The sequence below is a fragment of the Hippocampus bargibanti genome, linkage group LG01 (genome assembly GCF_051943395.1).
Source record: "Hippocampus bargibanti isolate YZ-2025 linkage group LG01, ASM5194339v1, whole genome shotgun sequence".
NCBI classification, from domain to species: Eukaryota; Metazoa; Chordata; class Actinopteri; order Syngnathiformes; family Syngnathidae; genus Hippocampus; species Hippocampus bargibanti.
The window spans coordinates 37,698,796-37,718,915 of record NC_142734.1 but is presented as its reverse complement, the minus strand read 5'-3'; the positions used below and the strand labels follow the sequence as shown (position 1 = coordinate 37,718,915).

Genomic DNA, 20,120 nt, shown 5'->3' with positions numbered 1-20,120 from the left:
TCACGCGTCGTATTGGCGTTCGAACACCGATTGGTGTTCGAACTACGAAGCAACAATTTCTTGAATATTTTGTTCAAACTCCGATTTGTTCGAACTGTGAGTCGTTCGAAAACAGAGGTTCATATATATATATATATATATATATACACACACACACATACATTTTATTTCTCGGTACCTTTCAAAACTTTCAAGGACAATTTACAGTCACACTTTCACTTTTGTCAATGGCCTTCGTTTTAATTGAACTTCTGCTTTGAAAAAAATAAACCCAAAAATACATGAGAATACCTTGAGAATAAAATCTAGACGTGTTTTTATGGCGCAAGAGGATTCAACATTTCGCTGCCACGATTCTAATGCCTATCACCGCCACCTTCTGGATTTGAGAGGATCAGTGAAAGTAGTGAGTCAGATGATCTTGAGATGATGGGCAACCTTGTGGAGGTCTGCATTACAATCCAGGGGAATGCTTATTGAATCTTGGTTTGAATTATGCCAACCTTAAGAGGAAGTTGTTTTCGATCACAACTTAAGCTGAAATGCTGTACTGTCAAAACAACTTGAAATGATTGAAACAAAGTACTGTTCGTTACTCCTTTAATGGTTAAAAAAATATTTCTTTGCACAGACAACATGAAACAAAACAAAAAACAATGGCCACCTAATAATGACTGGTGGAACATGATGAGGTCAATGTTTTTTGAGGCATGATAACCAAAATATTAGCAAATAACCATGCCTCAAAATAATAATATTAATAGTCAATAAAAAGAATATCAATAATATATAATTAGAGCTAAAAAGAAAATCTGAAAATGTGCACACCAAAAATAATCTGGCCGGTTCGACTGCCGAGGTGACGGCAGCTCTTTGACACCTTATCTCACCACCAGACAAGACACGCAGAGCTTGGAGGGCCCGATGCAATCATCGTGGCAGAAGGCCCCGCAGCCCTGGCACATGATCATGGCTTTGAGGCGACAGGAGCACTTGAGCGACACCTCCTCGGCCGTACTGTCGGTAAAGGTCTGGATGCTGAGCGTGGCCTGGCTGGAGGCCAAACGGGGCCGCAGCTGGAGGACGCCGTCCGTCATGTTTCGGGAAAAGCCGCTATTGTCCATGACGGATACATTGGCGGTGTAACTGACACCTGCGAGAGCCCCGCCCTGCTTGGAGATTTTTCCATAGAGCTGGAAAGGGAGGGAGGATGACGAGTGATAACTGGAGTACGGAGCTTTGCTGAGTTCATTTTTGGCCATCCGAGACAAATTCATTTCCATGTTAAGCAGCCCTTCCATGGCTCCTCCGCTGGGATAACCATCCACAGAAATCACAGGCTCTTTCTTGGAAACAACAACAGATGCTTTCGTCATGGCCTGGCAAGAAGGCTTTGAAGCAACTTCAGTCTTTACAGTGGGAGCAGGGGGTGTCTCTTGTGGGTTGGCCAGAGCAATCTGTGACTGGGGGGGTCGCCAGTTGATTTGAAGACTAGGCACAACTTCTGTGGGACAGGGGTCCGCATGAGGTGGAGATGGGCCATTCATGATGCTCCTCTGAGCGGATTGACTCCTATCTGGAATAGCTCCTTGTGACGGTTGACGGACAGGCGACTCTTTGATAATCGTCATCTCAACAATGTGGTTTGAGGTGATTGGGGAGCAAGCGGATGAGGCCGTGGTGAACGGCGGCGAGGTGATGACCGGGACGGCTCCAGAAGCTTGCTGAGATTGATACTGTGACGTGGTTGGTGTCGCCATTAAGCAGGTCACAGGGTAGCTTTTCTGTGATTTGACTGGAGCGGCAGCGGTTCCTTCCGAGTTAGGTAACTGAGCTCCCGTTTCTGCCCTGTTGCAGGGTCTTCGCTGGGGTCCTTCCGATCGGCTGATTTCCAGCCTGTCGGCTGAGTGTGCGGGTAGGACTTTATCTAGGGGAAGGCTACCCTGCAGAAGCTGTGTCACTAAAGGATTGTTGGCTTCCACACTGGACACTTGTCGAGTGGAAGTGGACACTTTCTTTGAGGTTCCACAAATACTTGAGGCCTTAATCTGTCCGTTATACTCGTCTTCAGCAGAACCCTGTCCAGTGCTTCGGCAATCATCCGCCGCTTCAACTTTGTCAACCACCTTGTTCTGAGATGGGCGATCTTGGGAAAAGTTCTGGCTTTGTGGAGCATGAGTTATACCGTTGGGAAAGCAAGACTGAATGACAGTTTGACCAAGACAACTGGACTCTTGGGTTTGGATAACTGGCTGGTGGTTCCGCGGGGGGCTGCAAATGGTCTCCTGCAACTTTCTGTGGCCTCTCATCTGGGAACACCAATCTTGGTCAGGGTTCTGCTCATCCAGCTGGCTCTCAGTCTCACAATCTGATGCGGTTTCTGTGGAATCACTATGCGTGCCGGCCTCATCATCCCTGCCCAAGTAGTTCACGTGAGGCGATGATGCGTCTGCTCGTTGTGTTGCCGCTGACTCAGTGTCAGCATCCTGGGAATCCTCGTGATGGGAAACATGTTTAATGACACTACCTAAACCTCGCTCTTTCTCAGGTTTAAGCTCCGCAGGCGTCGCAGATCTGACTAGCTTTTGGACAACCACGCCCTGAGCCCCAAACCTGGGAAAAGAATCAGGGATGGAAGTTGGAGCAAGTGGCCGTTTTTCCCTTGCTGGCTCGAGTCTTTCTGAGGTGCAAGTGTCAGAAGCTGCAATCTTGTTTTGTATGTCCACTTGAGACGGGAGGTCTGTTGCTGGTCTGGCAGGTCTGTCGGAACGGGTTTTAACACTGGATAATGTTGGGATGTATGCTTCCTCTGACACAGGGAGCCTTCCCACACCTTTTTGAGGAGCGCTTGGTGTCTGTGGCTGCTCCGAGGACACCGACGTTGAGGTAGCAGGGGGTGTTGGCAAAGGCGGAGATGATTTGCCTTCTATATCGGGACGCTGTAGCTGTGTTCCAGACGAATTCGTTTCAGAAGTCTTTCCCTGCACTTGTGTGCCGCCACCTCCCTTTCTTCCACTTCCTCCTCCTGGCTCAATCGGTCCTGGGTGTTCTTGTGCTCTATGTCCACTGTTGCTATCCGGTAGCCCAGCAGCAGGCCGCAACCGGACCCTGTTCGGCCCTGGCCCTTCGGCAGAGGCTGCAACAGCAGCAGCGGCCTCCCGCTGGGCGCGGGCTTGCTGCGCGCGGGCTTTGATGTCTGCGAGCGTCCTCGCGCCCCCCGTCCCCGACCTCCGCAAGGCCTCTCCGGGGGGCACGATGCGGGGACAGATCTGGTAGGTGGGGTGCCCTTTGATCCAAGGCGGTTTGATTCTGGACAGTTGAATCTGTGGTAAAGAAGCCATTCAAGTAAGTTGCATCGTGGAAGTGTGTTTGCACACCCAGTATACGAGACTGGCCGACTCTTACCCGGATTGGAGGCACCTTGGGTTCCTCCGTTGTCGGCTGCGGTTTCTCTGAATGGACCCGGTCAATTGTGGTACGAAAGGACTGCTGGTCATTCAATCGTGGCCTCTTTTCGGGGAAGCTGGAGAAGGCCCGTGGCTCCTCGGGCCTTCTCTTCTGTTCCTTGTGCTGAGCGCTGGCTGCGGGGGTGCCTGCTGGGCTATCTGAAGGGCTGCTTTCCCGGCTGCTGGTGGCGGTTCCCCCCGTGACTGACGTGACCACAGACGCAGTGTCATCCAGGTGATCCGTAGTGACTGCGGCACCAGACGACACGGACGAAGTGGATGAAGAGTCCAGGCCAGTGGTAAATGCTCCTTGTTGATCAGAAGCTGAAGAAGGTGAGGACGAAGGTGACGAGTCGGAGGAGGAAGATGATGACGAAGAGGATGAGGTGGATGCCAACGCTGGTGCAACCTCTTCGGGGAGCAGACAGCCTGAAACGGTTGATTCTTTGTCATCACTGGTGGACGCTGGACTGGGAATAGGAGTCGGAGTTGGAGCCGGCAGTAGGACGGGTTCAGGAACGGGAGTCTTTGGCTCGATGATTATGTTGTCTGGTGGGAGCTCCTCTTCACATTCTGCCTGGAGCACCACCTCCCCTTGAATCACCGTACTTTCGGACATTGGAGAACCAATCGAGACAGTTGAGGTTTCCAGAGAAACAACGTCCTCGGCAGCTTCTGCGGACTGTAGGACTGGAGAACTAGTTTTGCAGAGAGTCCGACGCGCCCTGCGTCGCAAATCGGCTCGGGTGCGTCTCCTCATCCTGCCATCTCTCCTCCGCCGACCTACACTGCGTCTCTTGGGCACGACGGTTGACACTACGGAGACGCTGTCACTGTCCAGGACAGTTGCTGTAACTTCACTCGCATCACCCATTGTGAGTTTGAGAGATTCTTCTTTTGTCAGGCCAGACCTGTAGGGGGACATTCAGTGTTACAGTATGAAACATTTCCACAGTAGACAACCATGATTGATGTGGCTGACCGAACAAAAGCAGAAAGTCAAAATGAATGCACACAGTCAAATTGAAAGTGATCACAACTGATTCGGTTCTTACTTCTGTCCATGGTATTCCTCAAAAAACTTTTCCTTCCATGCCTCAACCTTCTTTTCTTTCTCCATTTCCTGCCGGAATCGCACTTGCATCTCATGAGTGAACTCTCCTAAAAAGATATTAAACATGATAGCGTTCAAGAGACATTGAAATTGTGTCACGAATGAAGCACTCTTCATGGTATGAGATTCAAAACACAGCTCTTCACAATATGCAGCTTTTTTAACGAATGCTCAAATACAGGCGCAAAAATGAAAAATATTTGTTTTCAGCTTTTGCCTTGAGCAGGCCAGTACTGACCTTCAGCTAATCTCTCCTTCCAACTTTGGGAGGCATGTGTAAAGAACTCATTGTTGAGGGCTGAACTGCTCAGTCTGGCCATTCCATCAGGTCCAATCTTCATGGAAAGACAAAATGTAGAAATACAGGAAACAAAGACATAAGGAACCAATATGCATGATCAAGAGGATTGCTTCGGAGGAACCATATATCATACTTAAAGTTGAGCATAACTAATGTGCTTGATGAGTTGTGGACTAACATTGTATAATCAAGGCGATGTTGATTAGACAGTATTCTTGAAGAAGGGGGAGGAGGGGTATTTCGTTGGTCAACAAAATCTTTTAAATGCCATCCCAAATTATGAATGACTACAATAGGCAAATGAGGGTAGTCTGAAGAAGGGGACGGGTTACCTGGCGGTCCACTTCAGGGAGAAGCTGTAGTAGCTGCTGTTGCGACGGCGCTGGGAAAGCTGAGAAGGTTCTCACGTTAATGAGAGCCCTTATGTTGGTGTTGACAAGAATAGACCCTGGTGTTTCAAAGTCCACATCGACACCTCCCCGGCTGCGCTTCATCGGACCTAAAGAAATCAAAGCGACATTAAACTATTAGCTATATCAATTATCTGAGTTAAGGTGAAGTGATGTGAACATTAGCCAAGTAGTGATACCGCGGCTTACGAACGCTTTAGCTAACAAACTTTTCGCTTTACGAACATTAAAGTCGCAAGAATATAATCTTGGCATACAAACTAGTTTTTGGGAAACACACGGAGTGCCAAAATGGCTGGCGGACTAGTTTTCAGCAGAAGAACACCAAACCACATGGCCGAACAGCGCCACCGTGGCTGCCGGACTACTTTTTCACACCCATTTTCTCTGAGTGCATACGTGGGATACGTGGGTTGCCATCGAGTGGATACTTTTGCTTTTTTGGGACCGAAAAAGACCCCACCAGAGGCTAGTGTTCCGCTGAAGAGGACACAAAACAAAATTAAGGTCGAGCAGAAGAAGGAGATCACCGAGAAACACGAACGAGGTGTGCATTTGTGTGACTTAGCGTCCCAGTACACTAAGTCGACCATTGTTTCTGTGTTGCCTAAGCAATGGTCTTAGGCAATAGAAGAGGTTGAAAAACTTATTTTGATTTGGATTAAAGGACAGCAGCTAGCAGGGGACTGTGTGAGTGAGGAAGCACGGCAACTTCACTTGGATATCATCAAGAGGCAACTACATCAATGACCATCACAAAGGTAAATAAAATGACTATTATACAGTACAGTTTATTTCTTTCATTACAATACAATAGCAGATTTGTTATACATAAAATAAGGTATATTTTGTGTAGTTTTAAGGCTTATTTAGTAGAAAATGATGTTTTATGGGAACCTGGAAACGGATTATTCTCATTTTTAATGGTTTCCTATGGGAAATTAATGTTTGGAAGACACGAATTTGGCCTTACAAACACTTTCTGGGAACCAATTAAGTTGGTAAGCTGAGGTATCACTGTATTGCCATGACAAGAAAAGAGCAAGGCCTACCTGAGGGTACATGCTCTCCATTGACTTTAAGAGGAGTGAGGACAACACGTGGCATCATGACCGCTTTCTTCCGCTGCCGCCCAGACTGTGGCAGCAACGATGATGAGGATGGGTTGGACACAGGAAGTGAAAATGTCATTGAAACTTTGTCAAGTTCAAAGCCCACATAGGCGGACAGATTCGAGTGCTATCATAGCCGCATCTATTGGAGAAAGGTCTGACCTGTCGGGACCGGCTCAGTCTGGTCTGGGTGTGCTGTGCATGCTGGACCTGCTGACTGTCAGTCCGTCCCTGCAATCCTGCTGCTCTGCTGAGACGCGTCTGAGGCTGGCTGACTGTCTGGAGCTCCGTTGAGACGGTAACACTGGAGGAAATTTCATCGCCCAAGGCTGGAAGGCCCCAAAGGAGAAGACTTATTGGCCCATTTGGCATAATAAGATAAAATAGGCACTTCATGCCGCACATACAGTCATTGCAATTTACAAATCAAACATGCAGATTGATGACTCACTTGCCAGCCTTAATTCAATGCTTCAAATTTGTGATTGTCGCATTATGTTACCCAAATTGGAGGCGGTAGTTTCAGTGGAGTTGCAGGTCTCCTGCTCGGTTGTCTCAACGGAGCCAACTGCTGCACCCTCTGCGAGGGTGGTGTTGCTGGAAGTCAGGGTAGCAGCACTGCTCACCAGCTCAGAAGGTGTTTCTGATTCTGAAGTCTTTGTCCACTGCAGGGCATTCTTCTACAGATAGGTCAAATACATTCAAAACAAAAAGTCAATTGTCTGATCTCTGACGCTAACGGACACCACGGATAGTGTTTAAAAAGTGTGTATAACCCAAATCCTTATAGTATATGTGATTACACACTTTAATTTGCAATTCTGCACATTGTAATCCAAATTACACTAATATTTTAAAAATCAAATGTGATTTTCATTTATGTTATGTAAAGTCAAGATTAAGATCCCAAAATTGGGTTGACCTCTCCATGGTTGTGTCTTATGGGAACCAAGATACTGCAGTTTTATTTTAACAGCCTCAGCAATAGAATATACAAGAATGTATTTTTTTTTTTTTTTTTTTTTTTTAAATTGTGGAGCACCATGTTCCCTTTTGGTTTTGTTCATGTTTGAAAACAAAAACTACTAAAGGAATTGAGATTTACAGACAGAAGACAACCTTATATACATGTTGTATCGTGGCAGTACCACATGTTCAGCTGCCGTTGAACAAAGGTATGAAAACAGTTATTGACATGGCAGCAACTTAATGCATCGACGGATGCGGACGTGAACGGGACAATCTGAAAGTGAATATGTTAAAAAGGTGACTTGTGTGTTATGTAATGCAACATGGTTGTTAGTGTCGGACGGGCTAGTTTTAGAAACTGATCATTTACTGGAATTTTCGCATGAAACCACTTCTGTGGTTCCAGCATAATTTGAATGGTCGGTGAAATAGAAAATAACCAGTAAATAGCAGTCCTCCGGTTGAAAAAGCCTTACGGATGGCAGAGGTCAGAGGGGAATGGCCAGACAGGTTCAAGTTGATAGAAATCATACAAATTACCACTTGTAACAACCGAGGCAGTATGTAGAAGAGTATGTCTGATTGCATAAGATCAGCAAGCAGAAGACCAGTGCCACTCCTGTCAACGAAGAATGGGAGAGAGGCAACAATTTGCACTGACTCATTTGAGATGGAGGAAAAAAATAGTCTTGGTCTGATGAATATTCTTTTGGGTTGAAAAACCAGCATGTTACACATTCTGCTGAATGGCATAAAGAAGGAAGAAAAAAACCCACTCCATTGGTGTAAATCGGGGAAAGGAGAGACATTAGAAACAGATTTTAGAAAGCTAATGTGGCGGACTCTTAATTCACAATTTCCTGATCTTACTGACAATCCAAATTCAAGTTCCTCAGGGTAGAAACACACGCGGCTTCTGCCAAAACTTTTACATTTACGGCGCCAAAAAGCAATGTAACAAACTCAAAATTTGATCTTGAGCCGCAACGCAGTAGAGATTCTAGTAAAGGTCAGCAATTTTTAGCTAAAATATTTTTCCATCATAGTTGGAAAAGGAACTTTCGAATACAATCGGAAATTGTTCGCAGAAAATGGCAGTGGGCGACAAGACTGATATTGGTTAAAATGTAGTGGTCATCAGCATGACATATTGCCAAATGACGTCCACATCTACATCTTTTTGTGATTCTTCCACTCTCTTGGTATCTCGGTTGCTACCTGCTGGTGACACAAACTTCAGTGGTCACTTGCATCTGAGAACGTCTTGTTTGGAACATCATCATAGCAAGGTAGTGATGATCCATGATTTGGTTCCATCTTGGGTCTGATGTCAAAATGTGATCAGCATGACCAAGACGGCCGTTTAAAACACCAGCTCCAATGGAACTAGGGCCTCTATTGTAACAATGTTTTTGGGAGGAAAGTGCCATTGACGTACCTTGAGAGTGAATAGGCTCATCCGTCCAGGTAACTTAAAGAAGATGCTGTTCTTGACCCGATCTCCCCTCACCTGGGAGTGAAGCATCGTCACCAGGCAGGCCAAAGGTGCTGTACCACTGTGTAGATACACAATACAAACTTGCATCACAGCGTGTCATGTCAGCCATGTGCGTCTTTCAAAAAAATGAAGGTTTTTCCTGAGTTCAAAATTGCGCGGCAGACGCCTCCAGCTAATTGTGTGCCCCCCCACAACGAAACCCATTGATATGACTGGACTGCCTGTCTCGTGCATGTTCCCCGTGTCAGCAATTGTTCTCTTATGACTTTTTCTCTTGCCATTTGTTTGTTGCCCTTGTTTCATGAGTGCAAGACATGTTCTTAAGTAGTGGTGCTTAATGTTGTTGGAGGCACCGAACCCCACCGGTTTCTTATGCTCATTCACCGAACCCTTCTTCCGATGACTGTGCCTACTAACTGCAGACTAGACTGAGGGGTGGACCTCTGTGGCGGAGGATCCACCGAACCCCTGAGACCGACTCACCAAACCCAGGTTAAGAACCACTCTTCTAATGTTTAGTGAGATGTCTTAGCAGAACTTCTATTTTTCAGCACATATGATCATAGATTTGTAAACTTTGCTGAAACATACCTTCTGTTCCATGCATCAGCAGGTGAAAAGAGTCCATTGAAATGAAAAAGAAAAATGTGAGTTAAAAACACAGTAGGCATCATGTTATCATAGCATCATGTCAAACATTCAAGCTGACCAGAGAAGATTGAGACGGTTTCAACTTGGAGCATTCAAACATAAACAAAAGACTTGATCCGGATTTGGAAACGATTGATCTGATTTAATAGCGATATCTTTTTCAAGTGGAACCCTTCTTCGGGATCAGAATCCGGTAAGTTGCTGCTCTGTCTTTTTTCATGTTTAGGTAACATGTAGAAACACTAGAAACTGATTATTCTGCCCACTGTGCATCTCATAAAAAATAGGATTTGATACATGAGGTGCACAATGATTTCAATTTGACTAAATCAAAAACAAATTTTCGGATTCCAGTGGGTTTGTATTAATTATATGCCTAGTAAAAGAATATGATATACTGAAATGTTTTTCTTCCGTTCCTTTACCAGTTCAGGGTGTACACCGCCTACTGCCCGAAGACTGCTGGGATAAGCTCCAACATGCCCGCTTCAGATAATGGATGGATGGAATTTTCCAAACGTCTCAAAAGGTTGGCACCAAAGAATGTTTGCAATGACAAAGTATTGATCTATACAAAAGTGAAGGTTTCGGACGACACTTTTGTACAGATGACGGCTGAAGAAACCTTCTCATCGATGGACCACTCCTGTACGACTGAGAGCTTACACAGACGACAAAGTATTGAATACAATTTCAGGGATTCAAAAAGAACATGTTGGATTATTTAGTCATATCTTCGCAAGAATCAATGAACCATATCTGAAAATCAAAGGCCACAAGTATAGGGCTATAAATATGCCATTCTTTTCATAAACAAATGCAGATTTGGTATACCAAAGGCGTGAACACCCTTCGAGGGTCAAAATAATATTTTTCCCTTGCGGGGTAGTTTTTCTAATCAAAGACTTCATTGGAACGGAACTTTCTATTTTTGAGAAGCAATGTTTCAGCAAATGGATCCCAGGGCTTTGTAGCAGGGGTTAATAAAACAATGAAAATGTGACATTAACAAATCTTATACTAAAATCTTTTTTTGCGTATTCACAGTTCAGCACCTGTGAAACCTCATATTAATTGCATCCATTTATACGACATGATTTTTCTAGTGTTGGACCATAAAAATGAAGGTCAATATTTAGAGAAATGTGAGGTTTGTAGTCACTTTTATGACATACTGCACATACATACACTGAACTGAAACATTCAAATATTAGATGATATAAAAATATTCCTAGGTGAATTTAATGGGCCCGGTGACATAACATTTGTGTGCATATGTGTTTTCCTGACCGCATTTCCTTCAGCCCCTTGGTCTGAATGACATGAAGAATTTGTTTTGGCGTCATTGGTGCATCTGAGAAGTTCTCCAGCACCTGCAAAGAGAGAAGAGACATACTGTACATAAAAACACTGAAAACTATGCGTGAAAATGGGGACTGAGGCCTGCTGCCACACAATGCAAAAAAAGTAACTGGCAGCTCCTAAATGCATGTAATGATTGCAAACATAAAGATAACCTATAACTTCTGCTAACAACCTGTGCTAAACTTAGCTCCTCCCCAAAATAGACAGCTTCAAAAAGTTTACATCCAGCCCTTCACCCAAATTCTTTGACAGTAATTACCATTTTTCGAATAACTTTGAGGGTGTCTTAGGGTGTTACGGAAAGTGCAAACTTGCAAATTGGTGAGTTTAATGAACATAAACCTTCAATCGTCATTTTTTTTGGTAAAACAATCAGCGATGCCTGGGAAACAATACAAACTGCGTGTTTTAACTAGCAGTGCAACGATCAAGTAGCCGGATCGTGCGTGACACCAATTTTCTTAATTTTGGAGGATCTTGGGTGGGCATATCCTTGAAAATATAATCAACATCATCCAGCAACATTATCTTATTAAGTGCTTCTCTAAATAAAATTGAAAACAAATTAGTCATTATGCAGCTGAAGTTGACAGTGACTGACATTTTTTTTACTTCTGGGAAGGTAGAAAGGCCTCAGGCCCCACGATCCTGACCGGTCAATCTGTACACCTCTAAATAAACCATCTTTTTTTTTTTTTTTTAGTAACATTATTGGTAAAGTACAAAATAAACACGTGGTTGTGGTAAGAACACAATATGTCATGATCCGTTTTGCTTTTACAAGAATACAGCATTGCATGCAATAAAGCTTATGTTTGCTGCGGTGGCCAGGCTGCATGAAGAGACATGAGAAAATAAAATATGGTTCTTTGCAGGCCTTTGCGCTGGTCATCTTTGACCTGGTAGTGGCGTTCCTGCAAAACTGACTAGCTGCGCTGCAGCGTGCCACACCTGGCTGGAATGCTCTGGTTAAAGGTGCCGATTTGTGTGAGTATCTAGTAGTTAGTTGCTTTAACACTAGCGACGACCATCTGTAATTTTGTACTTGACTCTCGTCCGGTGTTCAACATGAATAAGTGCCCTCCCGAAGGATTCGTTACAAACCCCCATTCAAAATCTTTCTCTGGCATCCCATAAAACAAAACACTTCCACAAATGTGGGTCATTGATTCACACACGAGCGACGCGTCTGGAATTCACATAATACACCCACGGGTGAAAAGACTGCACAATTCTGAAAGAAAAAAATACTGGTGGTTGCGGACAAATTTCACCGCACCTTTGACACGCTTTGCTAATTTATGTTCTGAAGCGTTTTAAAGCTTACACCGTTTATGTGTGGTCGTACGAACCAGTGTCCGTTAGCCGTTATCTTGAAACGCAACCGGTCGTGTTTTTACTTTTAATAAATGGGAGAACGTTTCTTAACTTGTCAGTTTGTCATACTCTCTTAATGCTTTCATGTGTCACACCACAGGGGTGTCTTCATAACAATTCGGGGCGAGGTGTTAAGTGGCTAGCGGGCAGCCTAGCAAACAAAGAGCTCGAAATATAACAGGCAACATTTAGCCTGCTATGGCTCGTTAGCGCGGTGGCCGAAATGTCATCCTGCTTTGCTAACCTTTGGTCCACGCAATCAATGAAAACAATTGTGCACTGGAAGATATTTAACCAAAACACAGCCAGCTCGCTCTATGGGTTAGCAATGCTACATCGGCGGCTAGCCTCGATGTATGTGCAGCTTGTCTCGCCCCGAATGTCCAAAATCAACCGCGACGCAGTCGCCTCAAAGCAAACCTCACGCCACTTGGCCGCAGCCAACAAAATGCTCAAACTAGACGGCTTACCATGCGAGCCGCCTCAGCCCAGGTCCGTTCCTTCTTTCTCTTTTGTTTGTCCTTCATTTCCACCGCCCCGGCCGGCCGTGACTACAAAGCCCCTCGAAGACGAAGACTGTGGCGGTTTAGCCTGAAGCGCTAACGCGGCTACGACGTTCTCGGTTGGCTATGTGGAGATTGAAAACAAGACGAGTGCTTTTCGTGCTTTTCGTGCTCTCGGCCCTTTGCGACGCCTACCACGTCCGCTTGCGTGTTGCTCGCGTGCAGAATACGTCGGAGGCTGGAACTAAATAAGCGCAACACTCATTGTGGCGATGCACCAGGAAGGGAGCGCGATTGCGGCCGAGGAAAGCGATCCCGCGGAGTGCTGCAGCGAAACAAGCTTTGCGGGAACGCTACTGCTAGGTCAAAGGTCAGCAGCGCAAAAAGCCATGCAAAGAAATCGTCGCTCAAATACCATCTTTTTGTTCACGTCTATTCATGCAGCACGGTCAACACAGCAAACGCTATTGCATTCAATACCGTAGTCGTATAAAAGCAACAAGGATCACAACATCCTATATTATGGATTTTCTAATTGTTTTAACTTGTACTGTTCGGTCTCTAAGTCATGCAGAATGCAAGACCTGTATGTTTTTAACGTATTCATCTATTTTTTGTTGCATTTCTTGGATTGATTGGTCACGTTTTAAAGTACAGCTTTCTCAACTACTCATGTAAAGTAGGCAGAAAAAAAAGCAATTAAGGTACTTTCATACTCTCGGATGTGGGAATTGAGAGCCACGAAAGAGGACTAACACTCAAACACACAAATCTAAAACGAAAACACTCCTGAAGAGCTACTGGGTGTCACAACGTACTGTATCTCATATTGAACGACGAAGCCCCCAATAAACAATAGTTGAATCCACTCTGCTAATGTCCACAAAATATTCCGAATTCTTTTTGACTTGTAAAGGCATAATTTTTTGTAATTTAAACTAAGCGTTTTATAAGGGCTGGAGAATAACTTTTTTGAAATAATGAAAAACTGAATAATACAAACACCGTTTGCTTCTCTCAAAAGATAAAGGTGATGAATTTTGGTGTAATGGCACAAATCACAAAATGATACAACACAAAACTACGCGAGTTGTCAACTAATCAACTGAAATTTTCTAAACTCATGTGGCCCTTTAGGGACTATCTGGTGCCGTTGCTTTCTACACAACTTCAAATATACATGAGTAAATAAGGTATTGTTGAAACCAAAACAAACAAACAAACATACAAACAAACGACTGTTCTCGACCTGTGAGCACTGACGTAAGAATGAAAAGTTAGTGATGGGGCCCCGAGAGTGGCTGCCTTTCCAGCAGCTCATGTATTTTGTTTTTCTACTTTCATTCCTTTCATCACTTTGCTGCTGTGAAATGTAAATTTCTCCACTGTGAGACTAATAAAGGCAAATCCAATCCAATCCAATGGGGGCTCCTGCTGTGGTTGCAGTTGGCCCCGGGTGTGACGTCACGTTCCCAGAATGCACGGCTTGCAGCGCGGCGCCCGCACATCAGGCCGAGACTCGCTCGAATAAACTTCATCGAAAGCCTCCATCTGTCCAAAATGCCCACGCGGAGGCCAATTGGGGCACGGGGCAAGGTTGGGGTGGTGCGCCAGGCGGTAAGAAACGTCTGCTGTGTAAATGTTGACCGGAGTCGTACTTTTTAGCCAATTTACTGAAGTGAGACAGAGTTAGCTCCCGCAAGGCAAACTCCGACACAACTTCGTGAAGCGGACGTCCATTGTTATTAATTGGCCATTCCCGCTCGCTTAAACCTCGGACGTTTACCCCCAGCCGTGGGAACAAAGATGGATACAGAGCTGGTGCTTATCGAGAAATCCACAAATGTGCACTTAACTCAAGATCCGTCACTGAAATTCCCCAAGGCAAGTTGGGTTAGCAGACAACTTTAGCCGCGGTCAGATAAGTTGTGGCCACACATCGGCTTCAACTTTAGACGCCGTAAATTCAAACCGGCACCAAACAACCATCATGACGCATATGTTTATGAAATAACCCACATGCCGTATCTTTCCAAATGGTTGCCAATCGTTTTAAACACCGTCGCGGTCTCTTGTGGAGGGAATCCAAGTGAACGCGAACGTCCTTCTATTTGGCTCCACGGGATGGCGCTGTTTGTAGATGACGTCCTGGCGGCGATCATTCACAAGCGTCGCCTCTCCTAAATCTCGAACAAATCGAACAAATGCTTCTCCCTCAAAAATATCCTCGTTGCATTTGAGAAGTCGAGTTCGAAAAAGGTTCGAGAGATAAGCTCTCAAGTAAACATTGCTAACCCGTGGCTTGAGAGTTATGGAATACAATGCACACAGGTTTTGTGAAATTTAAAGACCAAATTCAATGTTTGCTTTCTACTACATTTGGGCCAAAGGTAGAGCATGAACTGCTATTGCGAGCAGCTTTTGTCCAAACATTTACAGACAGCATACGAACAAAAAAAAAAATCAACTTGTTTATTTTCTGGACTGACATACACAATTTTGCTCCCAAAAAATCATACTCCTACTCATATGAGATTGTTGATTTTCCGTACTATAATATGAAAAAAATGAGCTTTGGCTGTATTTTCAGCTGACATTTACAATGCTTGCTGTAGTCTTTCTCAGGACTTTTGGTCAACTCGAGAATTATCCAGGGTTACTCGTGATTGCTTAAGAGTTCAAGCTGCATAGAAGCTCACTACTCAATGGTTGAAATGGTACTTAGACTTTTGGGCCAATTCTTAATTCTTTTCCCTCGACTGCAGGAATGAGTCAAGACATGCTCTAGTTGAAGTATTCTTTCTTGTTGACGTGCAATATGCAGTTTCCATTCCCACGTGTGTGGCTTTGCGGTGTACTGGATTTCTACTGCTTGCCTACAATTGGGAATGTGTATTTGTGTTTTATTTGAGATTTTTTTTGCACAATGTTCTCATGCCATGTTCTTCAATTTTAATCTGTTATTTATGTGTTGGAATGCACGAGGACATCTAGACGGTGTATTTCTGGTTTCATTTGATTTATGACAGTCTGCTGTCCAAAGTGTGTCTTTTGCAATGTTACAAGAAATGACAGATGGAATTCCACTTTCTTTTGTTTTGTTTTTTTACCCAGGTAATGTAATTTGCTTAATACGGCAATCTATTGTTTATCTTTCAGGTCTTTTGGAGATGTTGAGCTTCCTTTGGTGAACACCAACAAGACTCATAGTCAGCAGCAAAAGAAACTGTAGTAATTGCAGCCCACTTGGGTTGCTATGGCAGGTTCTGTCACTGAAAGCAAGCGCTGGACACAGGCCTGTCCCACCAAGGCAGGACAGACCAGAGGTCATTTCCACAAGAGATCATTCAATAGTCAACACACCGCACTTAGTATTATTGCAAACACCCAGAGATAACACAACAGTCTCGGACCAAAGAGTGAATGGCCAAATAGCAGGAGAATCCTCATGAGTGTTGCTTGTGTGCGCTCCTACTCACTCAGTTTTTCTCCAGCAACACAAGCAGCAGCCTCCCCCGTTGGACCATGTTCCACCAGCAGGAACAACTGAAGGGGCAGCTGCAGGATAGCCACGTCGCCAACAGGCCGCTGGGGTTTCACTGCCAGGAGTGTGGGAAGCAATATAACACTCAGCTGGGTTATCGGCGGCACCTGGTAGACGCTCACGGTGCCGGCGCGGGCCTGTCCTGCCCGGAAGGGACGCCGCCGTCCCTGCTGGAGCACCTGGGGGGTGGCCGTCTTGACGGGCCTCCTCCTGCAGAGGGCAACACCACTGCCGTTGTGGCGGTGAGAGAGAGGAAATATTCCTGCGAGCGATGCGACCGCCGTTTTTACACCCGGAAGGACGTACGTCGCCACGCCGTGGTGCACACTGGGCGCCGTGACTTCTTGTGTCCTCGCTGCGCTCAGCGCTTTGGCCGCAGAGACCACTTGACGCGACACTTGAAGAAGAGCCATGCGCACGATGCAGGCTTGATACCGCTGGTTACAAGCAGCACTCCGGTGGCGACATCCACCACAACCACCCAGTGTCCCGTCAAGGAATCCAGCCCTTTAGCCTCGGACAGAAACTCCTCCGCCTCCAAGGAGCCAGCGGAGACCTTCACCAGGGACATGTTCACCTCCTACCCCATTACCAGCCCCGCCGTCCCCGGGATGAGCCACCCACACGGCCTCATGCAGGTCTCTCTGTCCTCCAGCATGGGAGTCAGTCGGCACATGCCCCCGCCGTCTCCTCACAACCACCAGCACCATCATCACTTGCAGCCTCTGTCGGCGCCTCAGCAGCAGTCGTACGGCAACGTGCCCAGGTACCAACAAGGATCTACCTCATATCCTCGCGCTGACGTGGACAGTTTCCTGCTGGATCTGCAGGGCGCCCCTCCTCCCCACCTCAGCTCGGTCAACTCTTCTACCTCGACGTCCGCCTCTCCTCAAAGGGAGATGCTTGCTGAAGGGATTGCTGTCGGCAGCGATCCCCACCTGGTGCCCAGGAACGCCGAGCTTTCCTGCACGACCAACATGGAACTGGGGCCGCTGTTGGGCTTCTTGCCTTTCAGCCTGCCGCCGTACAGCTCTCATGTAGGAATGGGCGGATTGATGATGGGTTACCCTCCGGCCACCACCGCCCGCCGCCACCGCCACCTCGCCAACCTCTTCTACCGGGTTATCCTCCCAGGCTTCCGGGCCTTTCACCTTCTTCCAACCTCCTCAGGCTCATGTGCCCCAGGGCGCTGCAGGCCACAACCATAGCCAACTACCTCAGGCATACAGCACTTCTGCTGTCAGCACTTCGAGCCCCTTACCTCATTACTACCAAGCCTTTCAGCAATAAGCGGTTGTGTGTTCTCAGACTCCTCTTCACAAATGACATCTTTATCCATGTGTCAGGACTTTTGTTACTGCGATAGATTATTCTTGAACGCAACAAATCACCTCATCAGTATTACTGTACCTCGTTATTTAAAAAAAAACAAACGAATGCACAAATGTTGTCTATCTCACAACAAGAGTAATTCTTTCAAATCTGCGAACAACAGTTAATGCACTTGATCCCGTTATCACACCTATGTGGTGACGACCTGGTTTAACGTAACGAAACATGTAGCGTCTACTTACACGTCACACGTGTCTCGCCACCTTGAAGCAATGCGTGTAAGCTGGACCCACCAGCGTAGTAACATAACCACCATGAAATGCTTTAGCCTTTGTTACTATGTGTTTCTGTATCCCTCGTTTAGAATGCACTTAAAGTTTGGTTTTCATCGTAACATACCTTTTTAAATTTTTTTTTTTCAATGGCTTCAAGGCAATTGGCGTTTGTGATGGATGAGCAGTTTCAAAACTACTTCTATTCTCTGCAGGCTCAGGTTTGTTTTGAGACGATTGTTTGTTGGTTATAATGGTTACTATTTGGCGCAAAATACCATGAAATATATGCAGAGCAGCCGGAACATTATACCCACTTGCACAATAAATTGATGTCCAGCATTGGAGCTGCATCCCCCCCTTTTACCCTTAAAAAATAGAGGGCAATCATCACCAGAGATTAATTGTAGGTTGCTTCATGCTGAGAGCTGAACGTTATCTTTATCATGGCGGAATGTTGGCATCATAGTGTGCAAACGGTCTTAATATTTTGGCACATATGGTGACCTTTCAATGGGGGTTTTTCTCCTTCACAGCTTCTGTTATTGTGTTCTTTTCCATCTCCAACTGTGCAGACCTTCGGAGAGCATGCAACCAGCAACTATGTGGTTGTACCATGACTACATCTTATCCAAAATGTCTTACAGGGAATGTAGTTGGTCATTGTGCAAATCGGGAAACTCACCTCTGGCGCTTGACTGCTACTTGAAAAAAAATGCAGTTTCTTTCTCGGGGTGATGGTAATCTTGTTGTTCATCCAGGCCGGTGGACTCTCAGGGAATTGAATCGCTAGCGACTGGACTGTTCAGGTTGTCTGAGAAGATGTTTAGCTCATCTGAGCTAGCTTCACCAGTTGATGCCGCGGGCGTATTTTGTAGATTGAACGTCACAACATAACCGACATGTTGCACAGTGCCCTTATGATTTTCATTTTTTAGAAATCCATTTTCTGAAGTCCCGTGGGGGCAAGAATTCAGTCATAGTCCCGCAAAAATGGAAGACATCCCGGGTGATGTTTGGTGAAGTCGTTGCTGCTTTCTAAAGGTTGCTTCATGTTTGTGTCCAGTGTGTCCAAATTATGTATCGTGGTTAAGAGATGCATATCAGAGATTGCTGAACTAAAGTACCAATCGAAAATTGGTCCGATGACCTCAGTTTTTAAGCAGGGATTCAAGGGCAAAGTGTGAAAATGAAAGTCCAAACCAAGAGTCAAACAGGATTTTCTCTTGATTATTGATGAAACACATTTCTCAACAGTGTGTGGTGTCATGTACATCCACAATTTGTACAACTGCCATGCTGTTTAAAGGAACAAGCAAACATTTGTAGTCACCTATTAGCAATTGCCTCAGTCATCGTGTGAGGTGGGGAGTGGCACAATGGAGATTTTTTTTGTGACTGTCATTCACTCAATTACAATTACGATGGGTATAAAAAAAACACATTTTGTCATCCACCCCTCCCCCCAAAACGGTTGGATTTCATAGCCAATTGTACTTGTTGAAGCCTGCTTGTTTGGAAGTGTTCAAACGGTTGTTTTTCCCCCTTCGACATACCGCAATGTTTTTCTTATACAGTGCCAAGACCTAAAACCCCAAGTTCTGATCGGTTGAATTGTGTTTAAATACGAGCATTGGCCTTCAGTCTATTTGCCATTTGTTTTGTTTGGAAGAAAACTATTGCGCTTAGATGATGTAAAGGCGACCTGGGTGATTATTTTTTTTAAGTGTAATATAGGAATTTAGGTCTTCTGGATATGAGCAACTATGATCACTGCTGTTTTGACTTAGCACCCTAAAACTATTCTAGAAATTGTGTAGCGTTTTCTCCTGTTTTCCATGACCCCATTGGCCACTTTTCCTTTGGAATGGGCCTGCCTCTCAAGAGCTTTGACTGAATTTGGGACTGAAACCCCACCCGCTCATATTGAAAACGATTGCAATCCATTCCTTTTAGAATCTCGTCACATGGGCAAGATAAATGGATTCCAACCGGGATTCCGGGATTCCTTCACGACGAACATTGCCGCAAGATGCAACGACTGTTGTGATAATGGCATGAAGGCAGTATGCTATCTCTTTGAAATCCATTAAGTCTGTCGATTGACTGTTCCATTAGCATTGTCACGAGCCTCACTGTTGCATTGCACCAATGTCAAAATGCTACTGTTGTGTCTCTCTTGCAAAGAGTGTCTAATCTCTTGACAGGGTTAAAGCACTTATGACA

General features: G+C 45.3%; 2 protein-coding genes across 3 annotated transcripts; one reads left to right on the top strand and one right to left on the bottom strand.

Moving 5' to 3' along the window:
• Nucleotides 1–356: 356 nt before the first annotated feature.
• asxl1 (ASXL transcriptional regulator 1) lies at nucleotides 357–13,081 on the bottom strand. Of its 2 annotated transcripts, XM_089015705.1 has the most exons (12): nucleotides 12,714–13,081; nucleotides 10,792–10,874; nucleotides 10,127–10,129; nucleotides 8,791–8,908; nucleotides 6,886–7,063; nucleotides 6,546–6,712; nucleotides 6,324–6,408; nucleotides 5,194–5,360; nucleotides 4,799–4,895; nucleotides 4,502–4,607; nucleotides 3,406–4,357; nucleotides 357–3,323 (listed from the first exon to the last, which is right to left on the bottom strand). In XM_089015705.1, the coding sequence occupies exons 1-12, from the start codon at nucleotides 12,768–12,770 to the stop codon at nucleotides 882–884; spliced, it is 4,455 nt and encodes a 1,484-aa protein (XP_088871831.1). In that variant the 5' UTR covers nucleotides 12,771–13,081; the 3' UTR covers nucleotides 357–881. The 2 variants fall into 2 exon arrangements, with proteins under 2 accessions (XP_088871831.1, XP_088871819.1); XM_089015693.1 differs by lacking the exons at nucleotides 10,792–10,874; nucleotides 12,714–13,081 and having other exon boundaries at nucleotides 362–3,323; nucleotides 9,442–10,741.
• Nucleotides 13,082–14,102: 1,021 nt separating this feature from the next.
• On the top strand, nucleotides 14,103–19,889 carry LOC148904205 (zinc finger protein PLAGL2-like). Its single transcript, XM_089015680.1, is given in 3 exon segments — nucleotides 14,103–14,363; nucleotides 15,906–17,375; nucleotides 17,377–19,889. Coding segments are annotated over 2 exon segments (1,308 nt in total). The 5' UTR covers nucleotides 14,103–14,363; nucleotides 15,906–16,271; the 3' UTR covers nucleotides 17,581–19,889.
• Nucleotides 19,890–20,120: the final 231 nt, after the last annotated feature.